This window comes from Morone saxatilis, unplaced genomic scaffold, assembly GCF_004916995.1.
Source record: "Morone saxatilis isolate NCDOM2014 unplaced genomic scaffold, NCSU_SB_2.0 Contig8, whole genome shotgun sequence".
NCBI lineage: Eukaryota > Metazoa > Chordata > Actinopteri > Moronidae > Morone > Morone saxatilis.
The window spans coordinates 17,333,061-17,356,637 of record NW_023340257.1 but is presented as its reverse complement, the minus strand read 5'-3'; the positions used below and the strand labels follow the sequence as shown (position 1 = coordinate 17,356,637).

The following is a 23,577-nucleotide window of genomic DNA, read 5'->3' as shown; positions in this document are numbered from 1 at the left end:
AACTTCGCTCCATCAAATAGTATGTGGTACATTTGAGCTAAAGAAGTCTCTTTTTAATTTCTCTGATTTTAGGTACAACAGCATAACTGTCTTGAGAGAAAATGATCTTTCAGGACTTGAGAACTTAGAGCTGCTGATGCTGCATAGCAACACCATCCACAGTATTGATGACAGAGCTTTCCAAGACCTCAAGTCCTTACAGGTAAAATCATGTGTTTGTCTCTTGTGAACAGATTACAGACCTGTCTTGTAATATTGGAGTACAAACATCCTGTCAGCATCCTATGGTTTAGTTAAATACAATGACACATATGTCAAGAATGTGCAATGTTGTAATGTAATCCCTACATAAAAAGAGGGATTATTGCAGATGATATATAACAGGTGGTAAACATATCAACAACAGTTACGCAGTCTAGTACCATCAGCACCACAAACTACAGACTTAGAAGTTAGAGCTGCTTCAACTCCTCTCACAAAAACCACAAGCCACACAGAAAGAGCATTGTTGTGGGGCTTTTATAGTGGATTGCATTATATTCCACTTTTATTTATTCATATCAGCTGGCTCTCCAAAAACTGACTGCTTTCCAGACTAAATCAATTATTTTGAAATGATACTGCTGTTTTTGTCATTTCATGGTGTCTCTCAATAAAGTGCTGTTCTGTGTTAACATAATAGTCTCAAATCAACATTCTTTGGACAAACATCCCCAACTTCTCATTCGTGTTCTCACAGGTCCTGAAGATGTCCTTTAATAAGGTAAAGGAAATCAACAAACAGACGTTCAAAGGCCTCAACAGTCTGCTAAGACTCCACATGGACCACAACCACATTGAGTTCATTAGCCCAGAGGCTTTCTACGGTCTAAACAACTTACAGTTGGTCCATCTGGAGGGTAACCACCTCCAGCAGCTCCACCCAGACACATTCATCACACTGAGACACAGCCAGGTGTTCAAGGTGTCCTCTGTAAGAAACATCCACCTGTCAGACAACCTCCTCACCACTCTGCCCGCAGATATTTTCTCAGGCTGCAGCCACTTAGAGAATGTCTTTCTCCATGGCAACCCATGGACATGTGATTGCCGCATGAAGTGGTTCTCAGCGTGGGCACAGAGGAACACAGGTGAGGAGTATGTGTTTGCTTTGAAAGAGTCTGAAAGCATTTACAGAGGTGTGAGGTTGTAACATGTTTACAAGGGAAGATAACTCAGTTTTTCTTAAGGAAGAAGTATTTCTTAATATAAATATTTTCCCTTGCACAAATTAAAAAAAAAACCTAATCTAAACCGGTGTGTGCTCCGATTTGCTAGCAGCTTTAATAAGACACATCTGGTAAAGTTGCTAACTGCATTAGTACTTTAATAGGTTATTCTACTCAGACTTTTAAAGTGTGTTTTTTCTCCTACAAATTAATAGTGCATGGAATTGTATCCAAAGCAACAAAGGCATATCCAAGGGAAACATAAATCTTCAATTGGAGGCAGAGATCAAATCTTCTCGTCCTGAGGGCTACAGAGAACACAAAAGACACAGAAGAACAAAAATTATACCTTTTATTCATGACTTGGCTAATGTAATGTCAACTCATAAATTACAATTCTGTATGGTGATGATGATCTTTCCTGGTTCACAAGTTTTATTGATCATAATGTGGAAACTGTAAATGTTCTTTTCTTACATGCAACCAACTAAATGCTAAACCATTTGGTTTAAATGTTTCCAGGTGTGCTGAAATGCAAGCGAGACAGGAGATATCCGAGAGGCCAGCTGTGTCCTGTTTGTGAAAATCCTGCCCCTTACCACAACAGATCTCTATCCCTTCTCCCCAGCGATGCCTTCGCTTGTACCAAACCCTGGATCCAACCCCATCTAAAGCAGAAAAACATCAGCGTGGATGAAGGGGACTTTACCCCAGTTTCCCCCAAGGACTTCATCGCCCCATTAGGCTCTATACAAATGAACCTGACTAACCAGTTTCACAATGACGCCAGTCTGTCCTGCACTGTCCAGAGGCCCTCTGCTTTCGAGAACCTGACACAAACCTTGGAGGAGGACGGGCAAAACAATGTCACCTTACTCACCACTGGCATTACTACATATTTAGTGTGTAACATTGACCATGAACACATACAGCAGCTGTGGCAGATCTTAGCCACCTACAGTGACTCTCCCTTGCGACTGGAGAGAGGCTTGATGCTTGCCAGAAGCCCAGAAATGGTGTACAGGTACAGTGAGATGAAAACAAAGGAGGGAGAGGAAGTTCACACATACGTTGAGGCTGAGATTAAAGCCTCCCCTGCATGGTTGATGCAGGGAGAAGTGAGCTTCCAGCTTGACCGCACTTCTACCACTTTCTCTACTCTACACATTAAGTACCAGTCTGTGGTCAACCTACGTGTGGAAAACACATCACCTAAGAGAGACCGCTATTCCTGGACCATGATCAAGCGAGATAATCAAACCAAGACTGAGCACACTGTACTTACAGGTAGGAGTTAGAGAATCATTCTTAACAAACAAGCTTATATGACCTTCACTTCAGTCTACATCTACCTAACCCTTAACTGATGTGTGTGTGTTTTATTTTTTAACATAGGTGGTGTGACACAATTGAACTGTCAAATCCGGGGTGAGCCAAAGCCTTTGTTGGAGTGGATTTTACCAGATGGAAGTAAGGTCAGAGCTCCTTACTCCAGTGAGGACAGGAGGATCATAATCACTGCTGAAGGGAAGCTCACAGTGCGGGCTGCAGATGCCTCCGACACAGGCCTCTACCGGTGCATTGCCACAAACTACCTGGATGCAGATATCCTCGTTTTTCGAGTGACAGTTCTGTCCCCTGATGTGGAAGAGGCTGAGGTCAACGGTGTCCAGCTCTCAAGGCCACTGGGTGAAAATCTGTTTTTTGACTGCAGCTCCTCTGGGAGTCCTGAGGCCTCGGTCCAGTGGATACTCCCTGATCACTTAGTACTGGACAAGTCTCATGGGAACAGGAAAGTGTATGAGAATGGAACCTTGCTGGTTCAGGGTCTCACAGCGAGGGACAGAGGATTTTATAGGTGTTTGGTTTCTAATCAGCTGGGAGTTGATCTGCTTGTGTCTCAGGTGACTGTGACTGAAGAAAGGTCTGAGACAGTAACAATTCTGGACAGTGAGGGATCAGAGATGGAAAACAAGTTAGACTTGTCCTCCACAGTCACCCTCAGTGAGATCCCCTCCTCCAGTCCCTCTGACAGAACTAGTCAGGAATCCAGGACCATTACCTCAGATCGCCCATACCCCAGAATCAGATCACAGGGTAGAGGAGGTGCTCGAGGTAGACTGGGACAGCGAAGGAGGGGGCCAGTCAGCAACAGACGCATCTGGAGTAGCAGGGTTTTTGATAAAGCTTCCCGGAAAGTGGACCCACAGAAATTTGCTGAATTTATGAAAAAGGCTCAAGATGGATCAAGAATAAAGACGGGCACAAATAAAGAGAAGGGCAAATATGCTGGTTCAAACACACCTTTTTCTGGTGATGGTGAAATTGGCTCTGGTGAGGATCCTAATGAACATCATCTCATCATTGTGCCAAGGATAGTCACACCAACAACAGATAATCCACAGAAGGGGAGAATGTTTGAGCAAGAAAAGAGGCAGCCTGAAACAACCACACAGACAGACCACCGTAGTAATCTAGTAACAACAGAGTCACAGCAAATTGTTGGTATGGAAACAACAGTCAGCAACTACATTGATTTAAGTCAAGTGACAGAAAACACTAACACACCAACAGCAGAATTTTACATGCAGTCAGATTCTACACCAATCAAATCCACATTCACAAACAATCCAACAGGAAGGCGCGAAAGCCAAAGTGATACAGTTACACCATACAACACAGATCTTTCCACTTTTGATGAGACAACTGAATTTTATGCCATGGAAAAAAGTAACGAGCCACACACAAACGGGCGTCCAGTCACCCTCCAACTTACTGTAACGGACACGTCGCAAGAAACTCAGCTCCAGTTCTCAGGAGACAAGCCTGAAGAGCCAGAAACATCCACTTGGGCGGCGCTCTCATTTACCGCAGACCCCAATGTCACTCCAATGAGGGATGGCCCAGGCCCAATGGAGCTAATTGTTCACACATCCACCAACCCAGAAAGCCAGACGACATTCACAGCCGTCACCACCACAGAAAGACAACAAGATGAGATAACCTTCCACACTACCCAAACAATCAAATCCCCACGCCTGCCTGCAGGATCCACCATCATCTCCCGGCAACACATCCATATCATCCCACACAAGAACAGCAGAGGAGGGGGCCGCAGGAGGACCTTCCCAGGCCGCAGGAGGATCATTAAACCTAACAGGATCACTGACATACAGTCCTTCATCAATAAACTTAAACAGCCCTCAGTGAAGAAGGAAGGGAATGCCACAGTGCCGTATAAAATTGAACTGACCACAGGTAAGCAACCTTGTTTTATAAGCAAACAAAGCTATTATTAAATGTTTTTTCTTGATTGTTCTGTGTGCACTCTTCAGATGTCTGACCCGTTTATCTGTGTTTCCTTTTCTTCTATATTTTTTCTCTCAGATTGTGACTGTGATGAAGACAAAAAGAAGACAGCAACCACTGATCTGCAGGTGGTCAAACCAACAGCCAGACCGGAGAGACCTCCCTCTACACAAAAAACTACAGCTTCTACCACAAACTATTATATTACTTCAAATGCCCCTTTTACCCATACAGAGTCAAGGCCAGAAGTTTCCAGTGGATACATAACCTCTGCTGATGCCTCTGAGTCAGACCCTACAATTGATCCTCTTTTGACCACAAATAAAGAACCGTCAATCTCCACCATGACTGCTTTTACTACAACTGCTTCTAAAGTTATTCGTGGAAAAATTCCATGGAACAGGCTGTTTGGAAGCAGAGAGAGGGAAAAGATACTGGCCAGGCTAAGGAGGCCACTTATCACCCCAAAAACCACAACTACTACAACTACAGCAGAAACTACAACAGTGGCCCTAACCACAACCCCTGCTGCAACGCCTACCACCACTGCAAACTCACTGGCTGAACCTGAGACTCTGTCCCCATCCAGACACACAGGGACCAAAGAGGGCTCATTTGATGATGACTATGGAGATTTTTCCTCTGCAGATTTTGAGTTCACAACACTGGGACCCAGCTTTCTCGATATAAGTACAACCAGTTCATCATATTACTCCAGGTCCTCCACCACTGCTGAAACACCACCAGAATCACAGACTCTACCTTCCCCACCTACTGTCAAACCACCTTCAGTCAAAAATCCTGATGAATCCTTATCATCTGGGTCCGGGGGACTACCTGATAATTTGTTTGTAATCAGACAGAGACCTGGTGGGACAAGAGGACGACAAGGGCGGAGAAGGAGGCCCTTTAGGGGGAGAAGACCCTTTAAAAAACCTCCAATCACTAAATTACGTCCTACTACCACAACTGAGGCTTTAACTACAGAGGTGACAACTATGGAAACCACAATGGAGACAACCACACTACCCCAACAGACTGTTTCACTCTACAAGCCCCTGTACATACCATCTAGGAAAGAGGACAGAATTGTTATAGCTGTTTCAACTGACCAAACATCAAAGGAGGAGACTGACTTATATGAGGAATTTGACTGGAGCACATCTAGCATTTTACCGACCAAAAGAGCTTCGATCCCCACAACCACATTTACCCCCACCACCACATTCTTACCAACTACCACAAAAGGGCCTTACACAACAGCTCGGACCAGAATCCACAGCAACATCAGGCCGCCAATGCAGAGGAACAATGGTGGCGCCACTCATAGGCCACCGTTAAGGAGAATCAGACCTACTGTGCAGAGCGGTGGTGCCAGAGACAGCACAGATAAAGGCCTCACGTTTGACACAATGACCATCCTTACAGCTGAGCAAGGGTACTCCAATACCCCTGGCCCATACAACAACATAGGCACACACAATGCCATCTCTAGTGTTTATAATCATGTCACTGGCAATGAAGCTACTAGTTCCAACATCGCTGGCTTTGAACCCACTACAAAGGTCATGACAAGCAAACCTAAGATAGTTGGGGGCAATGCAGCCAGTTTCACTGTGTTATCCAACTCAGATGCTTTCCTGCCATGTGAGGCTGTTGGAAACCCTCAGCCAACTATAACCTGGAGGCGCTTCTCCTCAAGCACAGGTACAGAAACAGTTAATTGTTATTAAGAAAAACAAAACATCTAGAAAATGTTCAAGTGTTGGGTGAAAGCATTTCATAAAAGTTAATAAAAGTCATGAAAAAATTGTCAAATGTTTTCAAATGAAGTGAGAAAACTAATATTTTTCACATTGACAAGTTGACAAAGGTGTTTAGAAATACTACAACATAAACCAAAACAATTAGAAAAACACTAAAATGTACAAAAAACAATAAAAAATGTTATAAAGTGAAAGTGACAGCAGAGGAAGTGAGTTTTAAGAAGTAGTAACACTACAGTTGATGTTTTTTTCAGTTGTTTTTATCAGTCTTTGTGTGAGCTTGTACATTTTGGGTGTTTTTTGGGGTTGAACGTTTCTAAAAAGAAATTCTCTTTCTCTCTCCATCAGGAAGCACTGTTATCATTACAGGGACGATGGACAAATTTGAGTTGCTGAGCAATGGCACGCTGTTGATCCAGAATGCCAACATTAAGGACCGTGGCCAGTACCTCTGTCTAGCTGAGAATGATCATGGATCAGATAAACTTCTTGTCACGCTCTCTGTGGTGGCCTACCCCTCACGCATCCTAGAGCCAAAAATCCGTGAGGTAAAGTCTCATGTCGGAAACACTGTGGAGATGAAATGTAAAGCAGAGGGTCGGCCCATGCCCGTGATATCCTGGATCCTGGCCAACCGAACCCAGGTGAGGGGTCAAAACACAGAGAAGGGAAGGGCATCAGTATCTGCTGAGGGGACTCTGGTCATTGAGCAGGTGTCTGTTTATGACAGAGGTCATTACAAATGCATCGCCAGTAATCCAGCTGGCGCTGATACTGCTACAGTCCGACTGCAGGTGGTTGCAGCTCCCCCAGGCATCATGGAGGAGAAACGGCAGCAGTTAAAAGCTGGTGTAACTCAAAACTTGTGGCTGCCCTGCACTGGTCAAGGTAGCCCTCAGCCTACTATTCACTGGGTCCTCCACGATGGATCAGTGGTACGATCTAACAGACCTAACAGTAACATAAGGATATCCGTGTTTGTGAATGGAACACTCCACATTAAGGATGTGACTCCAGCAGACAGCGGGAAATATGAATGTATTGCTACCAGCTCTACTGGCTCCGAGAGAAGGGTGGTGACGCTGACAGTTGAGAGCCAAGAGTCTGCACCTAAAATAGTGGAGACATCCCAGCGCAGGACAGTGTTGTTCTTCGGGGATCAGCTGAGACTAAACTGTTCAGCTACAGGAGACCCTAAACCCAGGGTCATGTGGAGGCTGCCCTCTAAAGCTGTGGTGGACCAATGGCACAGGTAAAATGCCCTCATCAGAGGCAGTGACGCACAGAAAAATAGATGGTAATATTTACAAATGAATGAAAAAACATTTTGGATAAAATGGATAAAACATTTCTGAACAGAACACTTTAGTGGTTGCAGAGGAGTGTAATTCTTCACTTCAGGTTTTAGTAAACGTCTCCATTCATGCACTAAGCACCTAAAGTCTAGGGATTTGCTAATCTGACTTTGAATTGGAAACAGGCACACTTGGAAAAACAGCTGAGCTCTTTAGCACAGATTCAAGCTTAAAAAAGTGATATCTTAAGGGACCAGTGTATGTGAAATATTTCTGTTTTCGTTTAAACAAGTCTAAGGTTTCCACATTTCCTCATTTTTGGTCTGCTGCATTGACCGTTTGGGATGTGATGGTTACTCGTTCCATACATGTTGGAATTAGGAATAAGAGTTAATGCTAATCAGAATGAAAACATTTAATCCATACATGATTAAAACCTCAATGAAAAAAGGCACTTATTAATTTTATTGTTTCACCACTTTCAAATATGAAAATAATATTTCCATGACACCGCATTTTTTGGTTGATCAAGCAGAATAGTAAAAAACAAATACAAAAAAAATAGATATATTATAGTTTTTCAAAGTCATTATACAGTCAGCATCAGTACTGTCTCCAAAAACTTTGCATATTCTCTGTTTTCTTAAAAAAACTAATATTTGTTAAAAAAGTAAACAGGAACAGGTCACATTTCGATCACCAATAGAGAAACAGGAGAATACCTTAGGAATATTGGCAGTATATACATATACAGTATATGCTGTGTCTGTATACAATTTGTATGTTCTCCCTCTATGCATGCAGCATCAGAGAAAAAACTGCTTGTTATTTTCAAAAAACAGAACAATGCAATGCTAGTGTTTTCCAGTTCATTGCCAAGGCCTTGACTCTGTTTACTGGTCAGTTCATAAAATCTTCAACCTCCCTAGTAAATTTATTTGTTTGTTTTGGTTTTTTTGGCAGTTAATTCAGTTTTCTGCTGTCATTGTTAATTTTTAACAATGAGAATATTTTCTTTGCGACCACAATGTTCTCATTTGTGTTCTTTTGTGGGGTTTCTTTTCATGTCCCTTTATTTTATTGCAGTGATAAAAAAAATATTTTCTGTTCTTATGGACATGACTGTGGTGTGTGAAAGCAGAGGACACAGTTTTTGTAGAATGGTTCTCAATGTAATTTTAGTAAATGAGGTTTTTGTAGTTTTTGAATTCTGTAAATACCAGTTTTTTAACAGTACAATAACTCATACAATGTCAGCATGTCATTTGTCCTTGTCCTGCACCATAGTAAATGCTGCTCACTTGTATTTGATCAACCTTTATTCTGTTCTTATTCTGTCAAATACTAATTCTCTCTAATTTTCTGTCCTATTTTCAGGATGGGCAGCAGAATTGTGGTCCTGGATAATGGTACTCTCATTGTTAACACTGTAAGTGATAAGGATGCTGGAGACTATCTCTGTGTGGCACGAAGTAAAATAGGTGATGATCTCCAACTCATGAGGGTCAGTGTGTCAATGAAGCCAGCCAAGATAGAGCCTAAGCTCTATGGAAAGAAGCAGGTCCCTTACGGCAATGACTTAAAGGTCGACTGTAAAGCCTCAGGAGTACCGAAACCAGAGATCTCCTGGGGTCTACCAGACGGTACAGTGGTCAACAGCGCTCTTCAGTCTGACGCCAGCAGTCGAGGCGGACGGGCACGGCGCTATACACTTTTTGACAATGGAACTCTCTACCTAAACCAGGTATGCAATGGCATGTCATTTTCTTCCTTTAAACATCATAGCCTTTTCAAAAGATTTACATCACTGTGTCCTGCCTCTTCAGGTTGGTATTTCAGAGGAAGGGGACTACACATGCTATGCTGAAAACCAGATGGGCAAGGATGAGATGCATGTTCATATCAGCGTGGTGACTGCTGCCCCCAGGATACGTCCAACCAGCCAGACCTATGTCAGGGTGAAGCCTGGTGGGAACATCCGCTTTGACTGTGAAGCACTTGGGGAACCCAAACCCAAGATCCTGTGGATGCTGCCTACCCATGATGTAATTGCAGCATCTAATGAACGCTACCTAATGCATGTCAATGGCTCTCTGGATATCAGGGATGTGAAGGTTATTGATACTGGGGATTATGTTTGCATGGCTCGCAACCCTGCTGGAGAAAATAGAAAAGTCTACAAGCTTGATATCGATGGAAATCCACCAGTGATCAATGGCTACCAGCAGAACAGGACAGTAGTCAAAGATGTAGCTGCTAAATTCTCTAGGAAATTAATAGACTGTAAAGCTGAGGGCGATCCCACTCCTAGTATCACTTGGATTATGCCCGATAACATCTTTTTGACTGCACCATACTTTGGCAGCAGGATTAATGTCCACCATAATGGGACATTAGAGATTCGTAATGTGCGGCCAACTGACACAGCAGAGTTCATTTGCATGGCAAGGAATGATGGAGGAGAGGCAGTAATGGTGGTGCAGCTGGAGGTGACCAGTATGCTCCGGAGGCCCATCTTCAAGAACCCCTTCAACGAACGTATTGTGTCTCGGATTGGGAAAACCGTAGTTCTGAACTGCTCTGCTGATGGACACCCGATTCCAGAGATCACTTGGACTTTGCCTAATGGAACACGGTTTACTGGTGAACCAGACCGTGGCTCTCGCCACCACCTAGGCAATGATGGGACTTTTATTATCTACAACACTCACAAAGAGGATTCTGGGAAGTACCGCTGTGGTGCCAGGAATTTTATGGGCTACATAGAGAAGCTAATCATTCTGGACGTTGGGCAGAAGCCTTACATCCTGACTAGGCCTAGGGGCGTCATACGCAGTGTATCTGGAGACCCTCTCTTCCTTCATTGTCTATCTGATGGCAGTCCCAGACCCAGAATCTACTGGACCATTCCTGGTGGCCACACTCTTACTAGGCCTCAAGTCCTTGGGCGTTACCAGTTACTAGAGAACGGTACTTTGGTTATTCAGGACACCACTCTACACGACCGGGGAAACTACATCTGCAGAGCTCGTAACGATGCTGGGGAGGCTGTGCTCACTGTTCCTGTTGTCATCATTGCCTACCCTCCACGCATCACAGCAGGTCCACCTCCCAATGTGAAGGCAGTGACCGGGACACCTATCCACCTCAACTGTGCTGCCATTGGGATCCCCAAGCCAGACATCACCTGGGAGCTGCCTGATCACTCAATTCTGTCAGCAGCAGAACAGGGCCGGCCTATGGGTAGTGAACTGCTCCACCCTCAGGGCACACTTATCATACAGAGGCCCACAGCCGCAGACTCTGGCACATACAAGTGCCTGGCCAAGAACCACCTGGGTACAGACTCAAAGATCACATATGTACATGTGCTGTGAGAAAAAGACGAGACTGAGTGAGGAGAGTGGCATATCCAAATGTAAACATTATCAGACACACAGTCACTTATGTCTGTGAGGTACAGTACATGTTTTCTCATGTGGACTTGTGAGGATCACAGCTTGTGGAATATTATTAAAAATGTGACAAATGTGGATTAAAAAAAATAAACAGAGCACAAGAAGAGAAAGGAAACAGACTTTTTAAACTGGAAAATTGTGTTTTTTTAAAAAGGAAAACCCAGCCTGGAGCTAGAAAGTTGTTATTGTAACTTTGAAACTGGGGGTCTGGAAAATCATAGGTGGTTCTCATTTGGGGTGGTTCTCATGGGAGCAAAAGGGCCAGCGCCTAGAGTCAAACTAAGAGTGATATCTCCGACCAGGCACTGCTGGCCGCACATAGGGATACTATTACAGCACATACAGGCATACTATACAGAGAGGAGGAAAAATTGGTGTAAAACATTGAAAGAAAAAAAGGCTCCCAGGAGGGTTTTAATTCTCTTTAGACATTGGCCAGAAGTTATTGCTGTCATGACATGTTGCTTTGTCCTTTAACAGCAAATGAAAAAGACAGCAGGCACAGTATGTAGTAGAATAAAATTTCACAGTAAAAGAAAATAGGTTTATTCAAATATCAATATATGAAGCTTGTTTTACACTGGATACATATCTGCATGGACAGCACAGTGCTCTCATACCAGAATTACATCAGATTTCTTTATTATACTTTTTATATTTTGATATAGACATTTGACAGTTTAAAGCAGATTCTTTTATGTCTATTTCGCAGTGCAGTTCATTGGTCAAAAAATACAAAAAAACAGATCAGTCTATTGTGTTATACACAAGAATTTACAGTAATGTTATACATTATGCTAATCTGTAATAATGCAGTATATGTATATCTATTTGTAGTATCTACTTTATCAAAGTATGGAAGAACAAATGAAATAAGAAGGTTCATGTCTTTTTAATGTTTTTATTTTACTTTTTGATACACAAAAATATTTTAAATGAGACGTGTTATATATATGAAATACAGTATATCACTGTTACTGGTACACAGAATTGGCTGTTAGTACTAGACAGCTATTATAATGCTGTTGCAATTAAGGTCATTAGGATTATCCAGTTGTACCACACCCTATAGGAGGAGGTTAGGGCTGTGGCTGCAGTAGAAATCTTCCAGACACACACAGTTTTAACTTTCCAGCTGTGAAAATAGTTCTTCACCCAGCTCGTCAATGAGCAAGACCCACAGGGGAGCCTTTGATTTTTGTTTGTGATTGTGTGCTGATTTTACTGCCCTCCTGCAGATTAAACTGAAAGGTAATGGAGGATGTTGAGAAAATGGGAAGAAAGTCATATGTTTTTAAAATCTGAGTCTGTATGTAATTGATCTGATGTAATATTCCTGTTATAAATATATTACATGCAACACAGAAACTCAAATGAATAATGGTGACGTTTGCTTTGTACTTCTTTGGCTACTGTCTGCAGTTTTACTTTTAGTTTTTTGTTTCTAAAGAAACAGTTACAAGTCATATTTGAATGTATTCATTAAGACAAATACCCCATGCCTTAGGGGCAACAACTGGAAACAATTTCTCAGCAAATTGCACCAAAAGTAAATTACCTCTAATGATGCACATTTAAAATAGGCCAAAACTTTATTTTTTTGCAAGGCCTCACAATGCTCTGGCTTGTATGTGTTTTTACACTCATCAAGAAAGTTTAGAGAAAACAAAAACATATTAAAATTAAGGAATTATTTCTGTGTCCCATAATAGGAATTTATAAGTAAATGTTAAAGTTACATGTTTAAATTCATTACAGTACATGTGACAGTGGGAGGGACTTTTTTTTCTAAATTCTCAGTATTCTGTTCTTTGTACGTAGCTATTGGCCATATCATAAAACATTTTTGATAAAGACATACCAGACTCTTTTTTTTTTGGTGCTGGAGCATTAGGACAGCTTTAAACACACCAGTTAAACAGGAGTTAAACAGGACATAATTAATTTACAGTGGCTTCCAATTCCTAACAGCTGCATTTTAATGGACCCTCAAAAGAGGTCAGTGGTTTGTCCTTAAGTGTGTGCATGTTCCAATAAATCAACTTTTGAGATCTCAGAAAAAAACAAATTCTTTTTCCAAGTTTTCCAAAGTTTAGAGCCAGTCTTAGAGCAGTGTGACCCAGGCAGATATGAGGAAAGAGGGAATTGTCTTCCATAAACTTTGGAATGCATACTTGCACCATGATTTGAGAGAAAACTGCTTGCACATGTGAACTAGGCGACAATCAAACACAAATTAAACTGGTTAAGTGATGTCTTTAAAAACCAGCGCATATTTTTTATGTGTGGCTCTTAAATGTGAAAGACACTTGATCATTCACACCATGTGCCCTCCGTGGAGGGTGAAGAGTTTATTTGTTCAGTTCTGGTTGTGTGGTTAATGTTTGGAGAATGGTGGCGTTTACCTTCCACTGACTTGGATATTTATGAGGATTTTAAACATGTGATTTTCCCATTTGCTCCTTTCCTCTTGGGTGTTTAAAGGAAAAGGGCTGAAGTCTAACACGTACCATTTGAAATATGGTTTTATAAGAAGCTACTGAAAGGGGGCAGTGTGTGTTTTTTTGTGCCTGTGTGAATTTCACCTTTACAAGGTCAAGTATTCTGTACTTCTGAACCCAGTTTCTGGTGACAGCTGGTGAAGGGAGACATATTAACATGAAGAGTTGCAATACCACCATTATTTCACGAGATGAATAAACAAAACCTGTTTTTACATTAGATGAGGAAAGGTAAAAGTATGGCCACTTCTTGGCCACCTCGAAGATTGTGGTAAAACAGAACAAATCTGCACTGAGTCAAATGACTTCATTACCCTGCAGTACACCTTCTCCGAGGGACTCACAATACACACAAGTTAAATTATATTTCCTGGAAGCAGGTCATTGATCTTTTTTATTCGGATTGCACCTCCAACTTGCTACCACCTTACTGCTTAGACCACCAAGACAGTCTTTACCTCAACACTGTTCGCAGACTGCAAGGAAACATTTAACAGCAGATGTTTTGTTCAAGCAGTGATTCCTACTTTAGTATTCTCGGTTTTTCTATCATCTGTCCATCTCCGCTCCAGGAACCAGTGGGAGGCCAGATCTAGCGCTCCAGGGTTTTTATCTTACACACCTTATACACACTATTATAGACTCTATACAAATACTGATATTGACAGGAGTCAGAAAAATCTGATAACCATACATCGGCAGAAAATAATTTTGTTTAATAAACACACAGTTTTGCAAACAATCCTTATACTTATCACTGAGATTGTTTAATTAAAGAATTTAAAAAATTTAATTTTTTTTGCTCTCTGATGGACACAGTTGACACCTAGTTTCGCATTTCATAACTGAAAGTTCTTGTTAATAACCGGCTGACATACACCAATACTGATCTATCTGCAATAAGCTATAATATACCGGCCTGGCAAAAAACAACTAGACGGGTAAATCGACAACTGTTTGCTAACACGTTTGTAATATCAATCATATAAGGTGATAGTATGTCAGTGTTGGCTCCAAGTCACAAACAAATAATTTTTTGCAGTTTTAAGGAAGAAATTGCTGTTCACATAATCATGCCCACTTCCTTTGTTGTAAACAATCTAAACATTTCATTTTGCAAACAGACTAACGTTTCAACACAACGGTGTCTTCATCAACAAAGACATGAGGCAATACAGCCTCATATAACCATTTTGACTCTGAAGACTAGTGTCTAAATGTTAGTATGTTTGTAAATTGAAGGCTGTGCAGTGTGCATTAATCTGTGTGCTTAAGTCCTCATTTGTTCTCTGCAAGTTTGCTGTTCTCAATCTGAGAAGCACCTGATTCAACTTGCTGGAAGATGCACGAGAACCCTGAGGAGGAGAACCCAGTTTTCTACTTCACTTACTGTGTTTCTAATGAAACTGAATGTACAATATACATTATCATATACTGTATCTGTGTCAGGTAAACCTGAAATGAGTAATAACAAAGAGTAAAAAAAACTGAAACATAGAGCTGAGTGAGAACTAGAGGAAAGGAAGGATGAAGTCTACAGATGGTAGATGAGGGAGACCAGGCAAGGGTGAGAAACATTGTTGGTGTGTGGTATGAATTCCATACCTAAACTTGAATGCTAGCAGCATGAACATGGAAACTGAGGATCTCAGGAGAGGACTGCTGGGAGCTGACCAACAGCAGTCTGAGACAGAACTTCTCTGTTAGCTCAGAAAGTCTTTTATTTCTTTGATGCTGCAAACTTGGCAACGAGTAAAGTGGATTGCTTGCTTCTTTTTTCTGCTGCAATCCAAGCTTATAGGTGGGGGAAAATCTTTTCAAAATACTAAAGGGGGTCTTTCCATTACACACAGCCCTGCAGATGCACACACAAACGCTTGCTCATACAGTAGATCAGCGTCTCTTTCTATACCTGTGGTGATGCTGGAATTTCACACCAGCATTGTAGAATCCACACATCCACCTTTCAGCCACAAGTAAGACAGATTCATCTTTGCACTTCTCTGCCAGGTGGGATCTGTCATGCTGTGATGGTGGTTCCAGGTTTCTCGGACCATTGCTTCTCAGGAAAGGACTCAGGACTATTTTTGATAAATTCCCAGTTTTACCGCAAGCTTATATGTTGGCTATTAGTAGGGGAAAGGAAAGTATGCAGGTATCAGTTGTCATCTTGCTCCCATGGTTGCATTTCAAACACAGATGATTTGCAGGTGGACTTTATGTATTGTCTGTAAGTGTTCAGAGTGAGCCTTTAAGCAGTATAAGCCAGGTATAAGGTACAAGGGCAATGGTGCAACCATAAATCAACTGACTTTAGCAACAAACTGTACAAAGCTTTCAGTAACTATACTGCACCCATTAAGTGCAAGAGAGGCCTAATCAATACAATTAAAAAGAGAGATTTTATGTATATTATGAGGTATGGGCTAAACTTTTTAATGGGACCATATCCTTCAGTCGCTGTCCTAAGGGCAGAGGAAGAACGTCAGTAGGGGGTTCTCCAATCTGATTGGGTGCAGATGTGGTCCTTTGGGTCCCCGGAGAGTAACCAGGTGGACTGCTGTATACCTAACCTTCCTCACTCCAGCCACACAAACACCAAACTAAAAACATCAAAGCCCTTCTAAATTATTGAGTCCCAAAAGGGGGAAAGCTTTTAAACAAGCCAGCTCACCCAATTAGGCTGCATCAACAATGTGGCACTGCTACTTTACAGCGGAGGTTGATGTTTTCTGTCTGACAGCTTTAGCTTTTCCAGGAACCATTTCAAGTTCAGTGATGAATTAATAAAGGTAAGTGTGGTGGGGTGTCAGTTTGAAGTAAAGGGTAAAAAGAACTTCTAAGGGCCAGAACTTCACCAGGGTATTTGGCATTACTGACATTGGTATACTTGGAATAGTGCATATTCTCCTTTTTCTAACCTTGTAATCATTGTGATGCAAATTTGTGGCTGTGTAGTTGTAACATCCCCAACATTAGCTTTGGCCAGTTTAATTTCATTGCGCGACGGAACAATTTTATTCTCCATTCTGAGACTCTGTTTCTGTATTTCTCCTGTTGGACTTGTTTCCCATATTCTTTTGAAACCTCATTGTTTCCAGCATAAGAAAGACAAAGCCAAAGTTGGAGGGCTGTTGTGAAAGAGAGTCATGTGTTCACAAATTACATTCCTTCACTCAGACACATCCACGGTCAGCATTTCCTCTGTGCTTCTGGAAAGAAAGTCTAATTTACCACCCTGTAGTAAAGCCAATGTGTAATTTAGATGCAATCTGGAGGAGCTGTAACACAGCTGAGGAAACACTAAACACCTATAAATAAAAAACGAGACAGGAGCATAAGTCTTAGCTTTGGACAGCTCTATAAAAGCCTTTTCCGTAAGACATACATGCATGCTCTCCAGACAGAAATTCTTGTAAAAAAAGGTATTTTCCTTAACTGATATACATATGCAAGCTCTGATTGTCAATCTCATTATCTGTCATGCTGAAAATGAAAATATATTAACTGTATATTCACAGATAAACTTAAATCACAGGTTACTCAATAAGAAAACGTCAAGACAAAGCTTTTATTTTGTAGAACACTAAGAAAAATCTAATGAGATAATACTATTAAGATTATAGACACTGCCAAATCATGCAACTATGTACCCTGTATGTGTTATTCTCACAGGCAACCATTAGATGGCATCAACAGCTCTAATCATCGTACTCTATCTGTTCTGTAATTCTAAATAACTTAGATAATTAAAAAATGTTAAATGTTTAAATGTGAAAATCTTGAAGATCCTCCATAACAGCCAGGCATAAACCGTGTCTCTGTTAGACTTTTAAACAGACTCACAGGTTTAGTTTTTACACCAAGCGCTGCAGTGAAATCATTTTGGATTACATCATTTAGACCGCCTGCCGCAGCTTGTCTGCTCTACACAAACGTCTTTACAGCACCTAGCAACCTCAGATACCACAATGACATCGCAGGAAAACAGAGCCTCATTATAGCTCTGAGTTCACTAGTTGCTACTGAAGTCATGTTTGCTACTTGGATCACAAATGTTGCTCTACACATTCCTCAAAGCAGTTTTATGTCATATCATTGTATGACATATTGGTTTATATCAGTGGTTCTCAAACGCTTTTTGCTGTGACCCCCTTCAGAGGCCTAAAATGTTCAGGCGCCACCACCTCTATAATTTTTTAAGCAACTAATAAATAACGATAACGATAGCATCATCAACTCATGTCCTGTTTATTTTCCCTACTTATGTCACATCCCATAAACTTGTCCCACGAGGGGGCCTGCCCTAAAGTTTGAGAACCATTAGTTTATATTCTGTATCCAAAGCAGACAAGTAAACTGTTGGGACTAGACCTTGAAATGTCTAACTTAGGGATTTTTAGAATTCAGTTAGGGTTTAGAAATTATTGTTTGCACATGAAAGAAGTGTGTTTTACATTTAGGCCATCTACGGTAGCACCTTCTATCCTAGTTTGGGCATGATATTGACCTTTTTGCATATTATTCCCCACCATTGTGGTTAACAGCTGAAGTTTGACACTTTCCGCCCTGTCCCTTGGCCTATCTGCTGCCCTCTGTGTGCACACAGGTCTCTGCTGAGCACACAGAGCTGTCAAATATGCCTGGTATCCCAGACTGGCCAGTCTGTCAAAGAGAGCTGTTGTCCGTCCTTTTTTGCAATTCTCATGCCACAGCTCTGCATCCTGCTTTCTCAGGCAGTGGCTTGAGGGATTACCAAACAAACATCATCACTCTGGGTGAGAATTTAAAAGAGGAATGCCACCGCTAACAGGTGCCAGAGGCACTCACAAGGCATCCCCACTTTGGTTTCACTGCCACTGAAGACTGAGTTGTTCCTCCTTTGCTGATGTCTTACTGCCTCAATACTGTGTGGTGGTGCTTTGAGTTGATTTGTTAAAAATGAGGGGAGGGTCTGTTAGGGGTGGCTGTGTTAAGATAGTTGAAGGCTGTTTGGACTGGAAGTAAATTTGCTACAGATGATACACAATAAATGTTCACATAACAGCTTATAAGAGCTTAAACTCACATGATCTTTTCCACTCCTCTTTAACTATAGACCAAAATGACAAGAATGACCTAAATCAATACAGTTGATGACCTTGACAATTCTACCTTGTTTTTGTTTTTTGAATGCCTGATACAGTAATACATAGTACATTAGGCCTTCTTATCGACCTGTAACGATACCAATATTCACCTCTGAGTAAATAAGCCTGTGTCAGTCGGTCCCACACTGGCAGGATTCACATTATCACCATGACACATTTCTTACACAAGAACCTACATGTCTGCCTGTAAACACAACATATTAGAATTTTACAGCGTTGTTAAGTTGTTATGGTGCCTATTTACACATCCATCAGACACAGAGCAACATTAGCAACATTATCATTCATTTGGAGTCACGTTTCAGTCCACCTGATATTTTTAAGCCCAATATACACTCTTTTAGCTGTTTTGGTCTCCACCAACTCTTGAGGGAAATAACTTGCTCTTTACCTGTTAAATGTTTAACCATGTTGCAAGCAATTGCTATTTTAATCTATCTCACATTTGGAGCTTGGCCAGTAGTGTGGAGTGGATTTATTTTTGCTTTTTAGCTGAAACCAGCAGCCTGGTGCAGTGCAGCAAGCATATATAGTTATATATAGCTATATATAGTTATCTGATCCATTGTGGATATAAAGATACTGATTAGTACAATTTCATTTGTTTGCTAAATAATAAAAGCTTGTATTAAACTTGCTTCAGAATTGGATGGCCATCATTGGTAATTTATAGTAGGTACCATTAAAATAAACATGTGTTAGTCTAATGGGATGCATTTGTGAAAAGATCAGTTGTGTAAGCCAGGTAGTTTTTTAATAGGTCATTCACTGATGCATATGCCAGACCCCAGAGATGAGCTGTGATTTGTAGCAATACAAAAACAAAAGCAGTTGCTAGGAAAACGTCCATGTGAGCAATGAACTGGAGCTCAGGATGGAACCAACTACATCATTCGTCGGTAGAAACTAAAGCCCAGGAGCCAGTTGGACCCACTAATGTTCGTGTGAACGTGTGTGTGCAGTTTTGATGCAGACACTCAACACACCCATACTGGACACATGGGGATCATGAGAAATGAAGAAATGTCAGCAGTTGCCAATGTAGAGTTCTCACAAAGCTCACAAATAAATAAAAAGCAGCTATAGTTGGACAAATACACCATTTCAATACATTTTTATGATCAGCATGGAATGATGCTTTACAAACTAATGGTGCATGACAGCAAATGCGGTTTCATCCTCAATAAAAGTGAGAAAAACTGTAGCTCACAGTATATTTTAGTTACATCAGTCTCCCCCCTTTACTTCCATGTGAGCTGCTGTATATTTGTCAATGTGGATAACGTAACATATGGTAGGCAGACCCCCTGGAACATACACCGAACAGCACAGCAGCAGCAGCAGTAGCTAAAAAAACCTTACACTGTCAAAACAAAGTGTGGCCCACACATTCCAGCTATGTGAGTAGAAGCTAATTTGAAAGCATGCCAAAGGAAATGTATACACATAAACATGCATACATAAAGGCAAAAGACAGTCGCAAACAAACCACAAGCAAGGACCACCCTGAATGTTTTTCTCTCTCTTTCTCGATGTGGTAAGAAGTGCCTTTCTTACGTCTTTCTACCTGTCATGATGACAAGATGATCAACCGTCGCCTGTTTGTCAGGGTCAAGGGTCACAGTTCAGCCTCATCCCATGCATCAAGCAGGCTCTTCAGACCACAGCTGTTACAGCTCTGCATCTGTTATTAGCTTGAAGTTTGCCCTCAAACACCAGGGTTTCTTTCCATTCCCTAACCTCATAGTCACTGTGATAAAGGACTCTCCAAAGGCTGAGTAAAGGCAGGCTATTCTCGCTGCTAAAGGCAATACCCCATGTGCAGAGAAGAAATTAAGTTTTTCTCCAGCCACTCTCCAGCTCCATTATTGTAACTGGTAATTGGTAGCTGCGTTGAAGTAGGAGTGTGGTCCAGGATTGGCAGAAAGTGAAAGTGATGAGTGGTGGCTTAAAGGTCAAGGGGTGATGTGGGAGGTGAGGAAAGCAGCCCCTACAAAGGGAGGGAAAAGTGTGTGTGTGTGTACAGGGGTTGTTGAGGCTAAGAAGGGTTTAAATGGAAAGTCAGTCAAGTCTTGTGTTACGTTTGTTTTATTTCCTCTGCTCATTCCACTCTTCCTGTCTGTCTGAGAGGAAGCTGACGAGGATTACCACGCGTGTGAATATAGTGCAGCTTTGTACGTCTCTGCAAACGTGTCTGAATCTGTGAATTCACACACTATTTGATTTTGCCTTCGTAAGTGATTCATGTAAATTTAAAACATCAGCACAAGAGGTAGGATTACACAGTGACCTTGCCTTGGAGAACTCTGGGATTTTAGAGCTTCATTACCAAAAAAAACACTGGACACATAATTGGCCCATCATTTGACCAACTCACGTCAGACCTGAGGCAAAACCCGAGACATTCAACAAGGAAAAGAAGCGGAAAAATCGAAAAGGTGACCAGAAAGACACACAGATAGACAAGCTGAAAAACAGCATGTGAAGCTGTCGAGTCCTGATCAGACCCAGATGTGCAGAGATCACAGCTGTGGGAAACGTGACTGCATAAAACTGACCTCGCGTACAGTATATATGACCAAATGTAGGCTGAACTATACATGTGACCTCAACCACAAGGCAACACAAATAGGCATTTAGATAAGCAATTGTTTAGGAAGTGAATGCTGCTGACAATGACAATCTTGGACCAGACACAGGAAGTCACTTTCACAGGGGCACAATAGACTGAAGGCAGAAGGGCAGAGTCATGTGATGAAGACAGAAGTAGATACCAAAATGTGCAGAAATTGGCCCTCAGTTCCAAAAAGTAATGATAACGGTGCATTTGAATGGATAATAGTTAGTTAGATGTACTTGATGATAATTGGTCTCATCATTCAAAGCAAATGGTTCTATGGATATGTACTTTGTGCTGCTTTGAGACCAGTGAGTCTGGAGTATGCTACCAGAATAATTTTGCCTTATTTATAATTAATCAGCTATTGCCATTTAAAGCAACATAAGACATTATTTACATTCAAGTGATGCTATTTAAAAAAATATCATCTAATTATTCTACATTTACATTATGAATGAATAAATGAAATGACTAAATGCTTTTACATTTTACTTTGTGTTATTCCATTTACTACAGTCTTCCTATCATATCTGATCCCACAGTTCATTTGTCTTCTGCCTTAACATTTAGAGGTCACAGTACAATAAAATTGTTTATTTCTTTGACACACTCCAGGAAAGTGTGTGAAGTACAAATACTTTACTGTACTTGAGTAGTTTTTTCAGGTATCTGTACTGTACTAAAGACGTAACCAGACAAAACAGACAAGAAGGAGACTCGACCCTATTTGAAGCTTCGGTTAGCTTTGCACAGAAACCGCCAGTAGAAATAGATAAGATAAGATATTCCTTTAATAGTCCAACAATGGGGAAATTTCAAATGTCAGACAAACCAGAACTTTTTACTTTTATACTTGTCAGAACCTGTACTTTTTCACTTTTACATGAGTAAAAGTACACTTTTACTTGTTTCTTACACAAGTACTTAACAAAGAATTTGTGTATGTTTACCACCTTTGCTGGTAGGTATCTAAATACCCTCTGTGTGTACAAACAGGATAATTCAGTAAATTACAAAATCTTACTTCAGACGCTAAAATAAACTACTAGATAAAATCAATTTTGTTTTTATGTCATTAAGTTGTTGGACAAGACTGCGTATGCTAAACAACAGACAACAATTTGAGGAAGTTTCTCATGATCTGTCTTTGAGAAAAAGAGGTCAGAGGGTGACCCCACCTAAATAGAGACAAATGTCTATTACGCAACATGGATCATGTCCTAAGGACCAAACACACTGAAAGCGATATGCCTCTAATGCTTTTTGTGGGAGTGGGGTCATTTAAAACAATAGGTGTACTTCTAAACTGTCAGACGCTTTCAGTGCATTTGGGCAGGACCTGGGAAGGCAGTGAGTTCAAAATCTGAATGAGATTGTGAGCAATGGGAAAGTTTTATATCAGCGAAGCGCCAGCCAAAAAACTGTTTCATATTTTTTCCACCTTGGGACAGAAAGTTTAACTGCAATGTGCTTCCAAGCTGTTTGTTCTTAAAGGAATTGTTCATGTTGTATCTAAAGACTTATTACACTATTTGGGCATATCCGTAACAGTCACACTTCTCTTAATGCAGAAATGTGTGGTAACATGATGAAAGACTGTTTTCTTGCTTTTTACCCAGTGGACGCTGGAATAGGATGCAGTTCACCCACCCTGCAGAGGAACAAGCTGTAATAGAAAATAGAAAAGAGAAGGATTTGTTCAGTGACTCATCATGTTGCAAATCATTTTTACCTTGCATAATCCTGACTGTTGGCAGTTTTCCTGTTCTTGAATATTTAGAATCAGCACACCCCTGTACAATGAAACAGGTTTACATGAACCAAATTACAGTACCTTCATCAAACTGATTTCATTTATGTTCCATGTTTCTTTAAATGTATACAGCGCAGGAATAGACATAAGAAAACATACATAAATGTGTATTTTTCAGAAGCAGTGGACATTACACAACAATGGCCACCACAAGTAAAATAGAGGGGAAAGAGAGGAAATACATTAGCTTGTGTCATATTACGAAAGGACAAGGAGTCACATATTTATAGAAGGTTAACACTTTAATCCAAACAATGTATCAATATGGAGCACACCATAAAGACTTGAGTGCAACAATAGTTAAACATGATGCTGACCTTGAAATGTTTTATTAGCTAGTTACTGTGGTTGTGTGCCTTTTAGCATCACTTTTTTGCTGTTGATAAGACTACATATAAGACTACTTTGTAACTTTGTGTTTATCTGGCCAACACCAATCTGATTTTCTTCATGTCTG

At 41.0% G+C, this 23,577-nt stretch overlaps 1 protein-coding gene across 1 annotated transcript; it reads left to right on the top strand.

Moving 5' to 3' along the window:
- Positions 1-71: 71 nt before the first annotated feature.
- Positions 72-12,574, top strand: igsf10 (immunoglobulin superfamily, member 10; the record flags this gene model as incomplete). Its single annotated transcript, XM_035680561.1, is given in 8 exon segments — positions 72-202; positions 740-1,130; positions 1,731-2,495; positions 2,604-4,466; positions 4,596-6,224; positions 6,632-7,535; positions 8,956-9,322; positions 9,405-12,574. Coding segments are annotated over 8 exon segments (7,601 nt in total), but the record flags the coding sequence as incomplete, so codon positions are not given.
- Between the last annotated feature and the right edge of the window lie 11,003 nt (positions 12,575-23,577).